Genomic DNA, 22621 nt, shown 5'->3' with positions numbered 1-22621 from the left:
ATACTCCAGATAGAAGAAAGAAGCAGAGGGTGTGTCATGTAAATATGCTTAAAAGGTACTTTGACAGGGAAGAGGAACAAAAAGAAGTATTAGTGATGGTGGATGATGAGAAAGAGGTAGAAGTGCAGGACTCTGAATCTGATTTTCCTCTAATCAAATTGGATAATGAGGGGGTGCTAGAAAATTTAAATGAAATATTGAGTTACCTTCCAAGCAAATGTCAAAGTCATTTGGAAAAGCTATTGCAGTCACACAAACCTATTTGTGGAAATAAGTTGGGAAAGACACATTTAGCTTTATATGATGTATGTATAGGAATATCATCTTCAATAAGGCAACAACCGTATAGATTAAATCCGGCAAAGTTATCACAAGCACAAAGAGAAATTGATTTCATGCTTCAAAATGATATCATTGAGCCTGGTTGCTGTAACTGGAGTTTGCCGATTGTATTGGTACCGAAACCGGATGGAATACAAAGACTGTGTGTGGACTACCGAAAGGTTAATGCGGTGACAAAAGCGGATTCATATCTCATACCATAGTTGGAGCATTGCATTAAGAAATTGGGGCAATCGAAATTTATCACGAAGATTGACTTTCTAAAAGGATATTGGCAGGTACCGTTGTCGGAGAGAACAAAGGAGATATCAGCTTTTGTAACGCCAAGTGGGCTATATCAGTTTAAAGTAATGCCATTTGGTATGAAGAATGTACCTGCTACATTTCTAAGACTGACAAACAAAGCAATTGTGCCATTTATATTGATGATCTAAGCGTTTTTAGTCAGACATGGGAGGAGCATTTACAGCATCTGGAAAATTATTTACTCAAGAAGCTAATTTGGTGATGAACTTGACTAAAAGTGAATTTGCAAAAGTGCAAGTTACGTATCTAGGCCATACCATTGGACACGGTAAGGTGGTTCTGAGAGATGTGAAAGTCAAGGCTATTGTGGATTTCCCAGTGCCTGCAACACAATGAGAAGTTTTGAGATTTTGTGGCACGAGTGGGTTTTACCAGAAATTTGTACCAAATTTTAGCCAAGTGGTTGCTTGACTGACTGAACTATTGAAAAAGAACAAAAGTTTTAATGAACACTAGAGTGTCAGAACTCATTCAATAGTTTGAAAACTGTATTACCTATGACACCAGTGTTGGTAGTACCCAACTATGCCAAGCAATTCAAGTTGGCTGTTGATGCAAGCGATATAGGCATTGGGGCTGTACTGTTACAAGATGATGACACTGGAATTGAAAAACTGATAGGGTATTTTTCACAAAAGCTGAATGTACAACGGAGAAGATATTCTACAATCGAAAAAGAGGCTTTGAGTTTGGTGTCAGCATTGCAGCATTTTGAAATTTATATTGCAAACAATTCATCAGAAACAATTGTTTATACAGACATTAATCCTTTGACGTTTTTGGACAAATTTCGTGACAAAAGTGCAAGGCTTTTCAAATGGAGCCTATTATTACAACCATTTAATCTATGTATTATACATATTGGTGGAAGAGAAAATCTGTTTGCAGATGCGTTATCAGGGGTTTGAAGCTTAAAGGAAAATGGGACATTTTTTAAAAAACCTGGGCACTGAACTGGAGTGATTTCTGTTGATACTAAGGATTTGTGTATGCATATATATTATGTTAATGCATGCATCTAGTAATGTAATAGTGTAATAAGTATAGGAAATAGTGTGAGATGGGTTATTAAAATGAAGCCGTCTTTGAGAATCATGACGGTTTCTGATAAGGAGAGTGATGTCAAGAAGTTATTAATGTACATATTATTGGAAAATATTTTTCTTTTAAAATAGAGGTTTAGTTTGTGGGTGTGTCTTAATTGGATTAAAGACAGCTAGTCTGGGTGCTTTGATGTGTACTAGTTTTGATATGTAAGAGAGATAGCGTGCATTTGCATTTTTTGAATACAGCATTCAAGAAGTGGGGTGAAAACTGACACCTAGCTAGCAAATACCAAGCAATATGTTTATATTACTAATAAAATTGGTTCTATGAAAGGGGTTTTATTGTTAAAAGTTGGAGTTCAAAGAGGCTGGTGATACAATGAGAATTTACATTCAATGAGCGGTGCTAGGTATAACTTCAGCAGTTTTATGTGTGCAGGGCAGAGGCAATGTGAGATCAACAGCAGCTGTAATCCTCCAACTGGCTCCACAGGAACCAAAGTGAAAAGAACCTCATTTTGAATTCATACGGTGAAAATACTTTGCCTGCTGCCTGGTTAAGTCTATGGGTTGCTGTTGCCTTAATGGAGATTAGTTTGGGAATTTGTTAAAAGTTATGATAGTAGTAACTTGTAGCCAAGTGTATATATATATATATTAGTTTAACCGGTGTAAATTAATACAATGTTTCATTTAGTTTAGTGTATAACCTCGAGAACTGGTGATCTGATTCCTGAATTTATAGTCACATCTTGAACGTATCACTTAAAATTATAGGTTATGGCAGTTGTTTAAAGTTTCCCTCTGGGATTTTAAAAATAACTCAGCTTTACCAACTGCATCAGTCATAACAGATGGGCAATAAATGCCAGCCTAGCCAACCACATCCACATCCTGAGATAAATTATAAAAAACACAATTTTTTTCTAATCTAATCTGTATCCAATATGCAATGTATGGCTCACTGGGTCCAAACATTTGAAACAAGTTTAAAAGTTAACATGCAAACTTAAACTTATGAAACCGACAAAAAAGTTATGACAATGTTTTTTTTTTAAGCTGAACACTTCTAACAATCACAGCCTTAAAAATAGACAATTCATTAACTCTTTATGAAATGTACAACTTCATGCTTTCTGTATAATTTTTTTTACAAAAGCTGCTTCACTGACCCCTTAATAAGGGATTTAAACTATATCCAACCACGGGTGCAAGAAACCCGTGTTGTCCATGTGGTTGCGTGTCAAGTGTGAGCTCATCAATGGTTGCCAGCCATTGAGTTTTGGGATCCATCACAGCTAAGCCTCATCCTGCCCTCACCCAATGCCCACACACGCCCACGCCCACTTTGCAGCAAGGATTGCTTGCAGGAATTCTGGCTGATATTTCCCCTCATTTGCACACTGAGCTGACACACCCATTGCTATCACTCTGAGGTCAGCTAAATTGATACCTATCAGGAATTAAATGCAGGCTTTACTGGCCTAGCTCAGTACCACATCATGCAATGCTACTCACAGCACTCTTTAAAAAAAAAAGTCCTTTTTTGTGCAAGTAAAATCTATAATGCAATGACAGCTTCATATCTCTAATTGTAAAGCTATTCATTCATTAAAAGTTGAAGATCTGTACATATTTACGCATTATGCCATACACCTTTGTTCATGAAATCCATTCCTAAGTTTAATGTACAAAATAAATTTGACAATTAACACATTCCCTTTCATTATGATAATGCTTAAAAATTAAGAAGCTGGAGTCTGAATTTAAACCTTAACAGCTGCCAATCTCAGCATTTATTCTGACAGTCTCTGCTGTTATTCAGCAGGTACACAGTAAACCAGCTTTTCCACCCCTTCTCAAACAAACCCTACTGCCACTTTAATGATGGCAATTGTAAAATCCAGCCTTGGAATTCCTGTTAGTTATACATGCTCATTTCTAAAATGTATTTCTCTGGTGACTCAAGAGGCCACAGTCAGACTGGTGAAATGTGCATACACGTGGCAGATGCAAGTTAATGTGGGTTAGTGCGAAGAGATTGGGACTATTTTGAGGTGGCTGCAAGAGCAAAGATGCCTGGGTGTGCATATTCACAAATCTTTGAAGATAGCAGGGCAAGCTGAGAAGGCGGCTAAGAGTGTGCCTGGGATACTTGGATTTGTAAACAGCGGCACTGAAAACAAAAGCAAGGATGTCGGGCTAAATTGTTACAAATCACTGATTAGGCAAGAGCTGGAGTTATTATACAATTATTGACACCACATTTCAGTAAGGATGTCGAGGCCTTGATAAGTAAGGCATTCGATAAAGCATCACACAAAATTAATATGCAAGATAGGGGCTTATGGAGTTGCTGAAATGTATTAGTATGGATAGAGGATTGGTTAACAGGCTGAAAACAAAGAGTAGGATAAAATAAGGCACTTCCAAATTGATAGGCTCTAACTAGTGGAGTGTCTCAAGAATCAGTGCTAAGGTCTCAGCTATTTACAATTCATATTAATGACTTCGACAAAGAGAACCAGAATTATGTGTGCAGGTTTGTTGATGATGAAAGGTTAGGTGGAAATGTAAGCTGTGAAGAGGACATTAAGAGGCTGCAAAGAAATACAGACAGGTTAAGTGAGTGGACAACCAGGTGCTAGATGAAGTGTCATGTGGGGAAGTGTGAAGTTATTCACTTTGGCCATAAGAGTAAAAGCAAATTTTTTTGAAAGCTGTGAAACTTTTAAATGATATTCAGAGACTTGGATGCACTTGTACAAGGAAGTCTTGCTACAATTCTACAGGGCTTTGTTGAGACCACACCTAGAATACTGTGCCCAGTTTTTAGGGAAGGATATTCTTGCATGTGAGGGGGTTCAGCAAAGGTTCACTGGATTGGTTCCTGGACTGAGAGGGCTGTCCTATGAGAGGCTGAATAAATTTAATTTATGCTCTTTGGTTTAGAAGAATTAGAAGTGTTCTCATTGAAACATACAAGATTCTGAGGGGGCTTGACAGGGTAGACACTGAGAGGTTGTTTCTAGAACCTAGAGCATCATGGCACAGCTTCAGGATAAGGAGGAGAAATTACCTCACTCAAAGAGTTGTGAATCTTTGGAATTCTCTATTCCAGAGGGTTGTGGATATTCCATCATTGAATATCTTCAAGGCTGGATAGACAGATTTTAATCCCTGAGAGAATCAAGGGATATGGGGTGTGGGGTGGAAAGTGGAGTTGAGGCAGATGAGCCACGATCGTATTAAATGGCACAGCAAGCCAGATGGCTGACACCTGCTCTTCATTTTTATATTCCTTTGTTGTTATGGAGGATGATACCTGGGATACATTTCAGTAAGATGAATGAGGAGAGGCAATATCAACAGAATGATAAAACTTTGAGTGTGCAAGATCAGGGAGGCCTGAACGTTTAGGTATGCAAATACTTGAAGATGGCCAGATAAGTTGAGAAGGTTGTTAGAAAGGCATTCGAAATCCTTGGCTTGATTAATAGAGACATGGAGTACATAACAAGAAAGTTATGCTAAACCCCTTTAAAACACTGTTTAAAATCATGAACACTATTGGTAGCATAAATAAGGAGAAATTATTTCCAGTGATAGAAGGGTCAGTGACCAGAGGTCACAGATTTAAAATCATTGTCAGGAGAACTACGGGGGAAATAAGCAATGTCTTTACACGTAGGGCTATGATCTGGAATTCACTGCCTGAAACAACGGGTGCGATCAAATTACATAGAAACTTTCAAAAGGCAATTGGATCTATACCTGAAGAGGATTCATTTGCAGTGCTATTGGGAAAAAGTTCGGACATGGGTCTAAATTGGACAGCTCTTTCAAAGAGTCAGCACGGGCAAGATGGGCCAAATACCTACTTCTGCACCGCGAGATTCTATGATTCTATGTGAAGTCACACAATTAAACATAATAACTTTTCATTCAAATAGTTTCTCACTGATTGTCAATTTATTAATTATGTTATAAAGTTACTTTTTGGTCATAAACTCACCACCTTCACAGGAACTACTTGAGGTGAGATTCCAGGTGATCTGTGGTTTTGACATCTCTCTGCAATCCTCATTTTCTGTGCTCATCTCCTGATGATAGCAAGACGAACAGGGCTTCATTTCATTAAGCGCCATGCTGGAAGGTATACGCTATAGGGAAAAAATGGCAGTTAAAAATTAATTTCCTCTTCACAAAGTACACACAACTACAAGGGCTTGGTTTTAGCAAAGCCAATTTGAACAGCAGGGCGTCACTGGCATCATATGGGTCTTTGGGAATGGCGGCTGAGTCACTAGAATCCAGCAGCAGCAGGCTGCCATGAGCGACCCATGCTAATTGCCAAGGTAAGTGTTCCAGGAGGAGAATCCCAGTTCCAGAGTGAGGGGGGAGGAAGCCCAGTGTTTCCAAGTTAGGCATTCCTTCTCCTCCCGTTTCACAGGAAACTATAAAAAGTGTGCCCTTGCACCTGGTTTCTGCCTGGAAGGACAGTTAAAATTGACCCCATCCCTTCAAACCCTGAAATCATGTTATAAGCAAGAGGCATTTCTGCGAGTTCTGGAATTTGCAGCAATTCTGACCCCATGTATTGTGCCTTTGACGTTTCCCAATAGTTTTTTAAAAAATTGTTGCATTGCCATAATTGCAAACTTTTGCAAAGATTGCAACACCATGTTTTTTCTAAATCTATTTAAATTCTGTGCATGAGAAGTGCCAATAATGTATAAAAAAGTTGCTTATAGTATTTTATATATATGTGTTATATGCACATCATGGCATATACAGAATTAATGCTAAATACAGATAGCGCTTCAGAAACAAAACATTCCAAAAACATACTTGTCACAGTTTAGTTGATGCAAGTTTGAAAAATTGGTTCACTCACACATAATGTAGTTTAGTCTGTATTGGGAAATATTAAAAAAGAATGTCTCTTGATATAAAGCAAAGCAAATCTGTAATCGCTACATTTAAAGTTTAAATTCACGTTCCCATTGACCTGCATATGTCTCTAGGTTGCAGATGACAATAGATCCCACTGTTCGAATTCAAGATTTACCAATGAGACAGCAGTACTAAGTAAAGCCCTTTCCACACCTTCAAGTCCACAAAATTGAAACAATGCAAACAAACAAGTAAGAGAAGTTAAATTGCCACAACCCATGGACCAGAGTTTGGACATCTTCAACATAGATTAAATGAGTAGACAGAACAACAGCAGATGCGGTTTGAATAACAAACGTGAGGTCTTATGCTTTGGATATAAGATTAGCAGATGAGAAATTGTGGGGTGGGACAGCAATAGTACATCAAACAACTTTTGAGCCAATAAATCATTAAAGGTTATGTCCCAAGTACAAAAAAATGCTTATGTGAAACTTTTAGTGAACCAATTTTACAGGTTTTGCTGTGGGAGAATCATGACTTTCAGTACAAAGAGCAATGGTTGGAGCTCCTTTGAGCTACTGAGTTCAGTTCTGGATGCCCCAACATTATACTGGCCTGACAAAAGTGTGCGCAGTTTTGGTCTCTCTATTTAAGGAAGGAGGTAAATGCATTGGAGGTGGTTCAAATGAGGTTTACTAGATTGATACCTGGAATGAGTGGATTGTCTTATGAGGAAAGGTTGGACAGACTGGGCTTGTTTCCATTGGAGTTTAGGAGACTGAGGGGTGATTTGATTGAAGTATACAAGATCCCGAACGGCCTTGACAAGGCGGGCATCAAAAGGATGTTTCCTCTTGTGAGTGAGTCCAGAACTAGGGGGCACTGTTTTAAGATTAGGGGTCGCCCTTTTAGGACAGAGATGAGGAGAAATTTTTTCTCTCAGAGGGTTGTGCAACTTTGGAATTCTCTGCCTCAAGTGGAGGTGGGGTCATTGAATATTTTTAAGGCAGAGGTAGACAGGTTCTCATTAGGCAAGGGAATCAAAGATTATCAGGGTTAGAATGGAATGTGGAAATTGAAACACAAGAAGATCAGCCATGATCTTATTGAAGGCGAGCAGGCTCGAGGGGGCCAAATGGTCTACTCCTGTTCCTATTTCTTATGTTCTTAAGTACAGAAAGTCCACTGAAGAGTCACCTGGATGATACCTGGAAAATAACTTTGCTATCATGAGAAACTCAGTAAATTATATTCCTTGCAGAAGAAAAGTCTTAGAAGCATTTAAAAACAGCCCCATACACACTTATCTTCCAATTAATCCACCTAGGGCCTCAAATATTTATGATTCTTCCACAACTGCATTCTTGGAGAACTTAAGTGGTTCACCCAAAACTGTATTTGGATACTCAGAAATAGGTCTCAAGGCTTGAGTGAGAAGCTTAATATATTTTCCTTCAGTGCAGAAAATTTCCTCCAAAGAACTATATCAGTTTCAACAATATAGGCCTCTCAAATTTCAGTTCTAGGACATAGTCCTGGCAAGGGGCCTCAGCATAGTCCTATAAACTATCGGATCAAGAAAATTCCCCTTCCAAGTTTACAGTTTCGAAATACTAAATTATGTGGCTTTTCCTAGCCCAAAGAAATCTTAAGAGTTTCTCAAATGAGATCAATTAATTTTTTCCAATATCTAAGGAAAGTTTTGCTAGCCGATAACTAATCTTGTAACTCCACATATCTGGAGAGCAGCTCAGCCCAGTCAAATGCTACTACAGAAATATAAAAATTAGACTGACTGTGGCATAGAACGAGGATATAATTGCTATGTCTCCAGCTAGCCATCTAAATGGTTAAACTCTTACAACATGAAATATTCAGTTACCTTCAACACAGAAACAAGAATGCAGGTTCTATAACATAATGAAAAGGTCATCCACTGGGGTATTGGCTCTAGAATCGGGGGATACACTTGAAGAGAGATTTGGAAGGGTAAGCTAGATGGACAAATATTTTTCCCCTGATGACATTAGTTATAGGAAAATTTATGAGCCCTTTTCCCATATTAGCCTTGTTCATGACATAGCTACTGCCAAAGGCTCAAGAACTAGAACAATCAATGGAGGTGGCAAATGACAATCCTGTCTGACATTTTCTCTAGTTAAAGAGAAAAGAGGTGTAGCTGGTGCTAGATGATGCAGGAGTAAGCTAAATCACCTGCAAAAGTCTAGTCCAATGTTCCACCTTTCCAATGCAAATGGCATATGTCCTCCTCCTTCTCTATCAATCACCCTAATTTCATTCAAGGAAACAGGCACTGACAGACCCTTCAATAAGTGGGTCCTTCAAATTATCTGAAATAAATTACTGGAATTATCTAAGAATAGACAAACTTCAATAAAGCCAACCTGCTCCTGAGGAGTCTTATGAGGCAGATCTCTCTTGAATATTGCAGTTACTGTCTTTTTTTTTCAGTTTATATTCAATAGTTAATATCAACCAAACTTCAGCAGATATTTGTCCCTTTTCAACAAGTTTGAAGTTTGGGTTATATTTGTTAGGGTATGGTCTCAGGAGTCGCCCGTCTTCGTCCTAAGTGAAATTTTAAAAGTTAAACTTAGCAGGTTTACAGATATCTTAGCAAATTTAATGGCGAAAGCATCAAGCAATAATGCCCTGCCCATATGTATATCCATTTAAAGTGAGCAGGAATAGTAGGTTAATGCAAGGCATGGGAATTACACTACAGCACATCCACTGCGCAATGTGTTCATTATATTTAATGTATTTTACAGAATGTTCTTAAGATTCTGCTGCTCCCAAACCAAAATTCCTGTTGAGCATCCAATATTTTAGTATTCAATTGATATAAAGTTGAGTAATCTACTAAAGATGTCTAACACTTTGGAAAGTAGTTAGCTGTTGCTGTAGTCAAACACTACAATGTAATATTTTATGTAAAAACAAACACCAATCCAAACTGGCAAAATGTATTGGGCCTTTTTGAAATTACACCTGATTACTGCTTCTCTAGCAGATAATTTATTTAGCAGCAAAATACACAAGAGAGGAACAGATACACAGAGTGCTATATGATTGTCTGCATTGACAGACACTAGTTAAATTAGACCGTGCACAACACTTGCAATTGGGATGAGGCTTAGTTTGCAAAGGGATTTATGTGTGGTGAGCTAGCCCCTAAGATGTGCGTGAGGCAATGAAAAAATTTCAAGAAGAAGAATTAGGTCCATGAATTACTGCAAAGTAGTGCTAAGGGAGTGCTGCATGGTTGGAAGTGTTGACTTAGTATGAGATTTTAAACCAAGATTCCATCTGCCCTCTCAGGTGGACATAAAAGATCCCAAGTCTCCATGTGAAGAACAATGGAGTTCTCCTGATATCATGGCCAAATTTATCCTCAATGAATTCCATCAAAACAAAGTAACCAATCGTTTATCTCATTGCAGTTTGTGGAACCTTGGTGTGCATAAATTGGCTGCAAAATTTGCCTACGTTATGACAAGTGATCACACTTTTAAGGGCAAGTCATTCATAATGAATTGCTTTGGGAAAACATGAAAGGTACTATATAAAGGTTCTTGCTTTTTATTTCTTACTGCTACAAAGAACAAAGTAATTTTTTTAAAAACCTCAGATTTACATTTTGTTTTACAAAAATGGGGAGTCCTATCTCTGAACTTGTCCGACGAAAGGGGACAGCATGAATTATTGAAAACAAATAAGTACCATTTAAGAGGGCTGAGTGCTAGTGGAACCATCTCCAAGAAATGCTATCTTTCTCGCTTTTGCGTTTCAATCTGTGAAAGTAATGAGTACCAGGACGAGTACCTGTGATCTATTGGTATGTTCTTTATCTTGCACTCTTGTCAGTCTTCATGCCTGACTTTGGCAGGTTATTTTTAGTGGAACAATGCTTATGATTATTTATCATTGTGACATTTTAATGTGAGCTAATAGTGAGGAGGAGGGCATGCCATTTCATTCAATAAAATGTTAATATTGAAGAAACAAGGTTATAATTGGTGTAGAAATGTTACACACCAATTGTCTTCAGTATTACAGTTACCATCCTCATGTCAGCTAATAAGAAGTTGTACTGCAGTTCCTTTAAACCCTCCTATGATTATTCCACAAAAATTATCTGCAATAATCGAACAGAAAATGTGATAATTTAACTTCCAATTTAAAAAAAAGATTTTTTTCCCTTTTCTTCTTGAATATCTGCACCTTACGGTCTTGGTTTTTTACACATCTTTGCTCAGAAGAAATGCTCCAACATATTAATTTGGAAAAGTGCAGTTCAAATGTGTTGTATGTGACCCAGGCTTTCCCATATGAAGTATTTACTGGAGCACAACATCATTTGCTTCATAAGAAACCTATCGAGTGTTCTGAACTGTATATGGAGTTATTACAACAGGAAAACTGCTTGGCCTCGGCAAATATTTGCAACAATTGGACAATCGATTTCACTTTTATTGTGAACTAATGTCGACCTATGGCATCATTACAACTGCTAAGAGAACCTATTAATATGATGCGGAAAAAACACTCTTTTAAAAAAAAAACGCAGTAATTTTGTATCGGAGAAGGTAAGAAATTATTTTCCCAAAGGAGCAACGTCTTCTATGAAAGGTTAAAACAATCTCAAACAAATTTCTATGGACCTCTTAACCTTGAACTGGATGTTACTCAAGGGTTCAATAGAAATCTGAAATAGATGGATTTTAGGTGAGGAGCAAAGGATGAAAATTACTGCAAACCGTATGGATTCTTGCAGTCTGGTAAGCAATGTAATATAAGAAATAGCCCAACAATAGATATTTGACAATACACAAAAACATTCAAAACAAAGGAACTGCAAACCCCAACAAAAAAAAAACTGAACTAATACTCATATGTATGATTTGCAATCTCAGATGGCTTTTTGTAACTCTGGAATTTTAGGTTTCAATCATGCATCTCCCAGGGTTGGAATTGTTATTTACAACAGGAGTTTATATGCCCCTTACACTGCAAAATAATCTTTTCAATTCAATTGCTAGATCGAATAGCTGGAATTATTTACATTATTCAGCCAAGAATTTCTGCTTTGGGCACAGCTGGTAACCTTGGACGCGAACTGCACTAGTTTTAAGACCAGCTTTAAGCTCAAATTTCCGATGAAATTCATTTGCATTTCATCAAATATAAAATCTTCCATGAACTAGTGCAACTGGGCAGTGTTTTAGAACAAAATCTATTTTTTTTTAAATTGCATTAAATAATATTCCTTGATATATTTAAGAGTGGTAACCTTATGGAAATTTATTAATACAGCTGAAAATAGGTTTCTGCCAAAAATAAGCACTTTTAATCAGAGTGTCTGGTCCATCACACGAGGAACCCAATTTTAAACAACTGAAAATGACTGAAAAACTACACAGAACCATTTGCTAGTTTCATCGGTGTGCACTAGTCAGTTCCTTAGTAAATTAAAAGAAAAGCTTTTAAAACGTGCCTATTAGTCCCTTGCATCTAAAAAAACCCAGCTTAATTTTAAGAGCCTCCTTGAAGGTCTGCAAATGGAGTGAAAATGCACCATGATATGATTAATTTGATCTGGAACTGTGGCCAGCAAGTAGGCAGGACAATTTCTGAGCAAGTTTTTTTTATAACTAGCACAGCAGATTGCAAAAACTCTACTTGCATTGGATGTAATTTGGAACCATAGAAATCTATAACACAGCATGTGAGGTTAGATAAATACATTAGGCAGAAAGGAATAAATGGTTAAGCTGATAGTGTTGGATGAAGTGGAGAGGATCGTATAGAGCATAAACGATGCCAAGGACCCCCAGATGGACCAAATGGCTTGTATTTGTGTTGTAAACTCTACATAATAACACAGCATCAGTTCTTTCATTAGACAATTCTGCATTGGCTTGCCCAAAGTGCTTACGAAGCTGAGAATGGTGAAAGTTAAAAAATTTGGGGGCAGTATTGGGGCTGATGAATCTACCATGAAACAATTTTGCTCCAACATATTATTACATTGTACTTATGAAGCTAGTTCTTTAGTTTGAAAAATGATACTGGAAGATGTATCAGGTAGCCATAAGCTAGCTCATTACAGAGTTCTTACCAAAAGAAAAATCCTCATGAGGGTTTTAAAAAATGGTCCTGGACTTCTCCAGTCACTCAGTGGGGAAAGGCAAGGCACAACTGGTGCCAGAGTCAATTTTTAAATAGAATGTTTTAATTCATGGGATGTAGGTGTTGCTGGCACAGCCAATATTTATTGCTCTTAGGTAAATATCCTCAAGATGGTGGTGTGGTGACACAGCTTCCCAAACCATTGAGGTGTGGATATTCCACGGTGCAGTTAGGGAGTTCCAGGATTTTGAAGTCCTAGTGACAGTGAAGGAATAGCAATATAGTTCAGAATGGTGGGTGACTTGAAGAGGAACTTGGAGGTAGTGGTGTTGTGCCTTTCTCCTTCTAGAGGATAGAAGTCCCAGGTTTGAAAGGGACTATCAAAGAAGCCTTGGCAAGTTGCTGTAGTGCATCTTGTAGATGGTGCACACCACTGCCTTGTGCACCGGTAATGGAGGGAGTGAACGTTTGAGATAGTGGATGGGGTGCCAATCAGGCAAGTTGCTTTGCCTGGATGGTGTCAAGCTTCTCAAGTGTTGTTGGAACTGCACTGATCCAGACAAGCGGACAGTATTCCATCACAATCTTGACTTGTGCCTTATAAATAGTGGACAGGCTTTGGAAATTCAGGAGGTGAGGCACTTGTGGCAGAATTTCCAGCCTTTGACCTGCTCTTACGGTCACAGCATTTATGTAGTTGGTCCAGTTAGGTTTCTAGTCAATGGTGATCCCCAGGATCTTGATGGTAAGGATCCAACCATGATAATACTGTACCATTGAGTGTCAAAGGAAGTTATGAGACTTTCTCTTGAACATTGTCATTGACTCGCACTTGTGCATGAAATGTTGCTCGCTATTTAGAAGTCAAGTCTGAAAGCATTCCAGATTTTGTTGCATGCATGTATGGCCTACTTCACTATCTGAGTAACTGTGGATATAACTGAGCATTCTGCAATCATCAGTGAACGCCCTCACTTCTGACCTTAGGATGAAGGGAAGGTTATTGATGAAGCAACTGAAAATGGTTGGGTCTAGGACACTACCCCGAGGAACTCCTGCAGAAAGATCGTGGGGCTGAGATGATTGACCTCCAAGCATTTTTCCTTTGTACTTGGTACGACTCCCTTCTGTGTATAGTTTTTGCCCCGATTCCCATTGACTTCAATTTTACCAGGGCTCCCTGATGCCACACTCGGTCAAATGCTGTCTGATTTCAAGAACAGTCTAATGTCACCTCTGGAATTCAGCTCTTTTGTTTATGTTTGAACCAAGATCTGGGGCTGAGTGGTCCTGACAGAACTCAAACTGAGCATTGGTGATCCGGTTATTGCTAAGTGCCTCTTGGTAGCACTGACGATGACAGCTTCCATCACTTTGCTGATGATTGGGAATAGACTGACGGGGTGGCAACTGGCTGGAATGGATTTGTCCTGTTTTTGTGGATGGGAGACACCTGGGCATTTTTCCACTTTGTTGGGTAGATGCCAGTGATGTCGCTATACTGGAACAATTTGGTCAGAGATACAGTTCGTTCTGAAACACGTCTTCAGTTCTAGCCCTGAGATGTTGACAAGGCCTATAACTTTACTGTATTCTGTGCACTCAGCCATTTCTTAATATCAAGTGGAATGAATCAAATCGGCTGAAGGCTGACCCGTGTTAACCTCAGAAGGAGACTGATTAGCAATTTAAGCTCAGCTAGCTGTGGGCAACTAGAAAACTATATTTTATAGCGCAATGTTGAATAATTATTCGTGCCAAATAAAAATAAGCAACATTTTTTGATAATTTAATAACTACATATCCATGCAACAGAGTGCTTTCATTTAATTAAGAATGAAATGTTTGTCCTGGCATCATACTCAGCAGTCACTTCTGAACACAACTGCAGAATTTATACATTCAATCAAAATTAAGTAAGCTTCATTTATCCCAACATTGAATAACTTTAGAAGTTTTTTTGGGGTCAAAGTACATCAAACACTCTTCTAAGTACATCGTCTTTCAGTTTAGATACTTAAACATTCATCAGTGAAAATAACTTAATAGTAACTCACACTGGGTTTATCCTCCAGATGTAAGTTCAATAATCTGAGGTAGCCCACAGGTGCAAAGGCATCAGCAGAATGTACAACCACCTCTGTGGAGTCGCTGTAAAAAAAATAATGGGGCATAATTGCAGAACATACCAGTAAAATCACCTGAACCAAATGCAATGACAACTCCAACTAGGTATCATGCAATATTTCTGGCAAGTATTGTGTTATGACTGGGATGGGAGGAGTGCGTAATTTATCAAGTCCCACTACTCCACAGGTCGCATCATTAGTTTGAATGTTTAATTCGCTCACCAAAATGGCCAATTATTTACCTTCGCTACTGCCTACAAGTTTTTCTATGTAGAGATCGAACACATTTCAAAATTCCTCCCCCCTCCTTTCTCTTTGCTCTGCATTAGTTACCTAAATTAATTGGGATAAAGTCCCCCAGTGTCACCACACTATAGCTCTTACATTTCTCGGATTTCCCTGCAGATTTGTTCCTCTATCTCTCTCTCTCTCACAATTTGAAGGCCTATAGAATGCCCCCAGTAGTGTTATCATACTCTTTTTGCTTCTCAACTCTGACAAAATGAATTTGTCCTTCTCTTCTCAAGGACATCCTCTCTTTCCAACTTGACAATGTTGTCTCTAATCAGTACTGCCACCCCATCTCCCTCTTTTATCCCCTATCTTTTCTGAACACTTTTTATCCTTGAATATTAAGTACCCTGTGCTCATCATTTTTAAGCTGTATTTCCCTTATTGCTACTACACCACATTCCCACACATCTACTTGCATTTGTAGCTCAACAATCTTATCCACTACATTTAGTGCGTTTACATATCTGCATCCTTAACCTGTCTTTGTATTCCTCACAGCTCTTCTTCATCTGTTCCTATCTAACATGGTACAATTCCTTCTCTAGTACTATCCAACATTCTCACATTTTGCACCTCTTTCTCTTTCTATATGCCTAACCCCTTGGTTAGGCCACAGCTGGAATTTTGCATACAGTTCTGGTCACCACATTACAGGAGGGACATAACTGCTCTGGAGAGAGTACAGAAGAGATTCACTAAGGATGTTGCCAGGGCTGTAAAATTGCAGCTATGAGGAAAGGTTACATAGGCTGGAGTTGTTTTCCTTAGAACAGAGGAGACTGAGGGATGACTTGATTGAGGTGCACAAAATTATGAGGGGCCTAGATAAGAGTAGGCAGGAAAGACTTGTTTCCCCATACCGGAGAGGTCAATTACCAAGGGACACAGATTTAAGGTGATTGGTAGAAGGGTTAGGGGGAATATTGGGAAAAAAGCTTTTCTACCCAGAGGGTGGTAGGTGTCTGAAATTTACTGCATGGATTGGTGGTTGAGGCAGAAATCCTCAACTTATTTAAAGGTGCCTGGATCTACACCCGAAGTGCTGTAACCTGTAAGGCTACAGACCGAGTGCTGGAGCTCTGAAGAGTCATACGGGCTCAAAACGTTAACTCTGTTTCTCTCTCCACAGATGCTGTTGGACCTGCTGAGTTCTTCCAGCATTTTCTGTTTTTATATTAATCAGCAAGACTTTTACTTGTAACAAAAAACACCCTAATTCACATATATTATGGTTATCCAACCAATAGTGGCTCAGGTAGGAAGTTTCCATTGAGAAGACGCTTGAATGTGCTTTTACATTCAAAAGTCTTTCCTTAGTCTCAGTTTAATTTTCAATTAGATTACCATTGGGTAGTGTGTTAAAATTGAGCTAATCAGTGTCTCTGCAGTCACAAGCAAACATTACTATCAATATGTTTTTATTGTCAGTAAGTTTATACAGTGTGACAGCAAAATAATGTTCTACCAGAAACAAATGAACATTTCAATGTAGAACCAAATGTTTCCATTTTAAAATTTTGCAGTTTACAAAAATGAATTTACCAAACATTCATTTTCAGGTTCGAAAACTTAATTTAACAGGAGGACCACATGAAGATTGTTGACTCCCTCTCCTTAAAATGACCAATCAAAACAGTCTCGACAGCCAAAATCTGAGTATTATAGTAACAGTTATAAGAAAACCTTACTATCAGCCAACTAACGTTGTTCTTCATGATAACAATTTGCCTTTGTGTAAAAGTGCATGAATGTACGGAGGTAGACTATTCAACTGAGGAAACAACACTCACACAACTATTCGCTTCTTGAATAAAGGACAATCCAGTGTAAAGGTTTCATACTCTCCACCTTCTCCACACACATGTACTCCATACTTCTCAGAAACCTACATTAACAAAAACATATATTTGTGAATAAAATTTCTCATAACAGAAACAATGCTGTGATATTACTGGTACTATGCTCTGTCCTGTTGAAACAGTTTGTTTCTGTTGCCCTTAATGATACTTGTTCAAAAGTGAAGCAGCCTTAATTTTGATGATCAGCATGTTTTTTTATCATTTTTATATACAGTCTAGAGTTTCTTTTAAATACAAGAAGCACTACACATCAATGGCATCACAGCACAGCGATACATTTTTCACTGCATGCAGTCTTCAAAACACTACTAATTATGAATATTTTAAAGAATAAGACTTCAACATTAAACATTTCTTTGTTATCAAAATTCTCTATCATCTGGTCTAATCCTCTCATACGGCATGACAGCATAGAATGTACATCTACTGGGTTATCTTGAATAGAAGCATGAAAAGATGAGATGGCGACGGCATGTACTCCAACTGAGTCGGGTTTCAACTCAAAATCAATCGGACTACTGAAGTAGTTAAGAATCACAGGAAAACCATAAACAGTAGGGGGTTGTTCTGATGCTCTTGCTATCAAGGGACAAATATTTTCCATTTACTGTTATAAACAGGCCAGATGGAAGGTGTCTTTGAAGACACTTCCAGTAAATATCAGGCTTTCCGATTTAACAGTAAGTCATCAACCTGAAGTGGAAAGGTTTGGTTGCTAGCTTCCTTTATCCATTTTAGAACGATAAAGCCTCCTCCTCTGGATAGTAATTGAGGTTATGCGGGAAGAATGGTAGTTAGTTAGGTGAAGGTATGGTTCGAAAGAAGCTGCCTTTTAATGTCTGGTCCTATTAGTCGATTAAACTGCTGGTATTTGGCTTTCATCTCATGTAATGTAACAGACAATCAAGCCTAACATGGCTTCATGTGCCAAATCAATGCACAAGTATCTACGCATCATACCCTTGACCCTTTGACAGCATCAATCAGCATATCCAAGCATGCTTTAGAAAGAGACCAAGCATGATGGAAAACTTCATGCATTCCTTAAATACACTTTTATTTGTTTTAATGTGATGTTAGAGTCACACCATTAAAGTGCTATTATCTCAACAGAGACCAGTAACTGTTTAAAAAAAAATCTAAAATCCCAGTTATTTACTAAAAGAATGAAGCCATAGGATTCCACGGTTTAAAAATAGAAGGATTTTACTATATAAGAGTCAAACAAAGCAAACAGTAAATACTATCTTAAATAATCTCCTATACACTTACATCCAGAATCAACATAAGTTAAACATGAATTAACAGGCAAATTGCAGTTGATTATAAACTATTACACATTAAACGACAGATACAACCAAGACAGATCTTACTAATTGGCTCAGCAATCCACCCACTATATAGGGCAACAAACTCAGTCAAAATCCTTCAAAACTCTGCCTTCCTTATGAAGAGTTGCAGCTCCTTTCCTTCTAGGAGGTAGACTGATCCCCAGCCACCAGCAGCGCACAACCAACCCATGGGCACAGTCTTCAACACAAATGGCACACGCCTGTAGAAGCTCCTCCACTTGGTCTGGATGGCCTGGGCCCACAAGTAACACAATCTTCAAGTGTCTTCAAGTAACAGAAAGGTGCAGCAACTTCTCAGCTTCTGGATCTGGATTCTGTCTTCTCCAGCTCGCCCAAACTGCAGCACTGGACTTGTGAACTGCTATGGCCCAGCTTGGCTTTGTGTCCCTTTATATAGCCTCAACCAGTTTCAGTCTGTCTAGAAGTTTGCATTTCCAGATCTCAGTTTCTATTTTTGTTTCCTTAGAAACGGGGAGGGTCAGTTTCTTTTCTCTGTTCCCCTTTACAGTTTCTGTTTTCAATTAGGGTCTGCCTCAAACAGATACAAAATTTGAAAGCACAGATTCCATCACAAAAGCAAATGTGATGTTCTGATGGTTGAAGAAACAAATCTGCTTATTGGCTCTCCATAACCAGAATGGATCACCTGGTTGGACAAATGAGGCACTGAATCAAATTTGTTGCACACCTTGTCAGATTGTATCATTTTAACAGTCAACGTGTACACAATGGCTTTTAAGTGCCATTATGACTTGATTGAAATCTGCCTCCAACAAACAAGGCACTGGCTCATGTTGAAAGCTTTTGTAAAACTTGTCTACTCAAAGTGCAGAATTTCCAAGCAAGTCTGCTATGATTGTGTCCCATCAGGTTTAGTGTTAAGGAAAAGAATCATGCCTCATAATTCCCTTGGAAAAGTCATTATCATCTGAAGAGATGTAATCAAGCACACTCCCTCCCAATGTCACTCAAACTCCTGATTAATCAAATTAACAAACCATGTGTTGTAACATGCCTTTACGGGATAGCAGCATGACATCACTAGAAGGGAAATTTGTCATGCAATCAAGTCTTAGTTTCACTTTTGCTTTGAGCAGAGCACAACACACAGCTCTGATGTCTTCAAGCTTTATACCTACGTATATCTGTTCTCATGTGTCTGACCCTGGTAAATGCCAAGAAGGCTGGAAGCTCTGTTAATCATGGTAGAGCTGAGAAAGCAAAGAAGTCAGAGTTGGAAAAGCAAAAGGTACAGGAACCGGACAGATTGAATTGCAAGGCAAAGGAAAGAGGCCAGGAGGAATTTTAGATAAGGATGAAGATTTTGAAGCTACAGTGCTAAGGGTTGGGAAGCCAGTGAAGATTAGCAAGAGAAGTAGATGAGTAGAGCCTTGTATAGGATCGTGTACAGGCAACAGAGTTATCAATAAGGCAGGTTTTGTTTGGATGGAACTTAGAAGACTGACAAGGAGATCTTTGGAAAAAAAGATCAGGAGGTGAAAAGGGTATAAATGAATGATAATGGAAATGAAGAAGAAATAAAGATAGACAAATTGCAGAGGTGAAAGCAGACAGACTTGGCAGTGAACTGATGTGGGATTTAAAGCTCATCTTAGAGTCAAACAGGGAAAACAAGTTACATACTGTTGTGGCAAACTTGGACAAGCAACCAGGAATAGGGTAGGATCAAAGCTAAAGAACAATGTCTCTGATAGGGACTAGGCTTTGATCTTGCCAATGTTTAACTGTAGAAAGTTTGGCTCATTCATCATCATGAGGGTCATGATGGACAAGCAATCATAGATTGTATCAATAACCTTGGAAACAAGAACTGTGATAGAGAAACAAGCTGAGTATTGATAGAATACATATAAAAGATGACCTCATGCTTACGGATAATATCACTGAGGAACAGCACACAGATGATCCAACAATGAAACTTTGGGGCACAGTATATTGTTTTTGAAATTACTATTGAGTCAGCTAAATATTGCCCTTACTTTTTTCCACAGGTTTGAACTGCTTTCTATCAGATATCTATTTGTAGCAGTATCCATTCTTTCTATTGAAACACAGGAGCATTATGAAATTTTGGAATGATTCAAGGGAATAGTCACCCAGTTCATTTTCAACAGGGAGTCTGCTGGCTCTAAGTTATCCAATAAACTGGTAATCTTTGCAAGCGTAATCATCATCTTCAAATGTTGTTTCTTTTGGTTTTTTTTTCTGTTCTGAATGATACTTGTAACAGTAATTCCAATGTTCCATGATGTGGGCTAAGGCATTGATCTGGGAAAAATCTCATTTATAGCTAGGAAAGACACATGACATGAGCTGATGAAAGTCTAAGATTAGAAATCTCACCTTTGCTGCAACAGCAAATTTTAAATTTTCTATTTGTAAGGAAACTTAAGTCCCTAACTTCAGCAGGCTTACTCTTTGAATGCAGTCATACAAATATACTAGAATAGGTCCAATGACCAGTGCAGGGAAAAATCATAGGGGGTGTACCTCTTTAAGAGATTTCAGTGTTGTCATCTCCCATAAACCATATGATCCCATGTAACATAAGAACCATGGTTCTAGGCCAGATCCTATTTCTTTTTAACAGAGACAGTTTGCTATGTAGACAATTATGACACAGTTAACTAGATAATACATTAAAAAAAAATTGATAATCTCCAATCACTTCAAATCAGGGAGTAAAAGAACAAAATTATAGATGTTAGGACTTATATATAATGATGATGATAAAATATTTTCGATGACTGAGAAGACTGCAGCAAAGGTAGGTCACCTGACCTTTTAGGATAATGTCAGAAAGGTGGGGGGTTTTGATGATTTGATCTTACAGCCACTTCAAAAGGGACACATTCTTTGGAAGCCACAGCCAAATCCAAATAGAGATTCATTTAAGACGTTGACAGATTTTTAGTTTGAAAAAATCTTAGGCACCATCTATTCCAAGCCCTGCCATCGCCTGAATCCGAAGGAATAGCTAATACTCAGAGACAGCATCTGGCCCTCTGCCTTTAGTAAATAATTCACTGCAATTGGCTGCCATCAGCATGTTCTGCAAACATAGGCCCCTCATAACATTCTGATGAACTCAGGCAAGTTGACTTAACTGTGTTGGAACCTGTCAAAGATTCAGCAGCAGAAGTTCATTCAAAGCAATTACTAATATTAGTTTATGCAGTTGAAAGCATTCTTACTTGCACAAACTATACAATGGCTCCCTAATTAATTAATCTCCCTTTTCTCTTCAAATTTGGAGACAAATTTACCTGTTTCAGATATGGTTCTACCTGATCCAATGTTTTCCCAAGATGTTTCTCTGGATCTAGACCTGCCAAATAAAACAATAGTTTCTTAAATCAAACATTTTTAAAAGGCAAGTTTATGAACGTATACTGAAACATTTTGTTCTACAAATAAAAGAAAAGCTCAAATTTAAAAAAAATGACTGCACAAAAGGGGACAATAAGGACTCATGAGCTAGATAGCAAAACAAGATGGTCTGGTCATTATATTGAGCATCACTGACTGTCATCAGTCTGAATCATACTCAGTAAGCACAGAACATAATTCCAGGTAAATTGGAAATGTTAAAGCAAGTGACAGGTTAGTAGGTTTTTTTTAAACAGGGAAAGCAAAAGATGAGGCAAGGATAATTATCTGATATACAAAGAAACTACACCTTGAAATAATCTCAAGTGGTGAAACCCTCAAGACCAAGATACAGGAAGGGGGCCAATCAAAGAATAAAATGGCTAGTCTTATTTTTAATATCTTGCTTCAATATAAAATGTTGCATATTGCTACTAATATGCAAAGGAAAACATTCCATTTCAACAACACACCAATCTTATGCCTATATGCCTTCTTCTCTGATTAGGAGAAATGTTTTTCTCTCTGAGGGTTGTGAGTGTTTGGAACTCTCTTCCTCAAAAGATGGTGGAAGCAGAGTCTTTGAATATTTTTAAGGCACTGCCTTAATAGATTCATGATAAACACGGGGGCAAAAGGTTATTGGGGGTGGGCGGGAATGTGGAGTTAAGGTTATAATCAGGTCAGCCATGATCTTATTGAATGGTGGAGCAGGCTCGAGGGGCCAAGTGGTCTACTCCCGCTCCTAATTTGTATGTTCGTATATTCTATATGCTTGTCTTGTTACAATCTTTATTCATCACTTCATTCTCACTGTAACAGTAGGTGTTTTTCACCGTTCAAGTGTACAA

General features: G+C 38.2%; 1 protein-coding gene across 1 annotated transcript in view; it reads right to left on the bottom strand.

Moving 5' to 3' along the window:
• dph6 (diphthamine biosynthesis 6) overlaps positions 1 to 22621 on the bottom strand; it is a 240268-nt gene that overhangs the window by 113709 nt on the left and 103938 nt on the right. Inside the window, exons 6-9 of the mRNA XM_078563270.1 lie at positions 21668 to 21729; positions 16960 to 17054; positions 14804 to 14897; positions 5710 to 5857 (exon numbers count right to left, since the gene is read on the bottom strand). Coding sequence (XP_078419396.1) covers positions 5710 to 5857; positions 14804 to 14897; positions 16960 to 17054; positions 21668 to 21729 — 399 coding nt within the window. The remainder of the gene's footprint in view (positions 1 to 5709; positions 5858 to 14803; positions 14898 to 16959; positions 17055 to 21667; positions 21730 to 22621) is intronic.

Source organism: Cetorhinus maximus, chromosome 18, assembly GCF_964194155.1.
Source record: "Cetorhinus maximus chromosome 18, sCetMax3.hap1.1, whole genome shotgun sequence".
NCBI classification, from domain to species: Eukaryota; Metazoa; Chordata; class Chondrichthyes; order Lamniformes; family Cetorhinidae; genus Cetorhinus; species Cetorhinus maximus.
The sequence above is the reverse complement of the archived record's forward strand: the minus strand, read 5'-3'. Positions and strand labels throughout refer to the sequence as shown.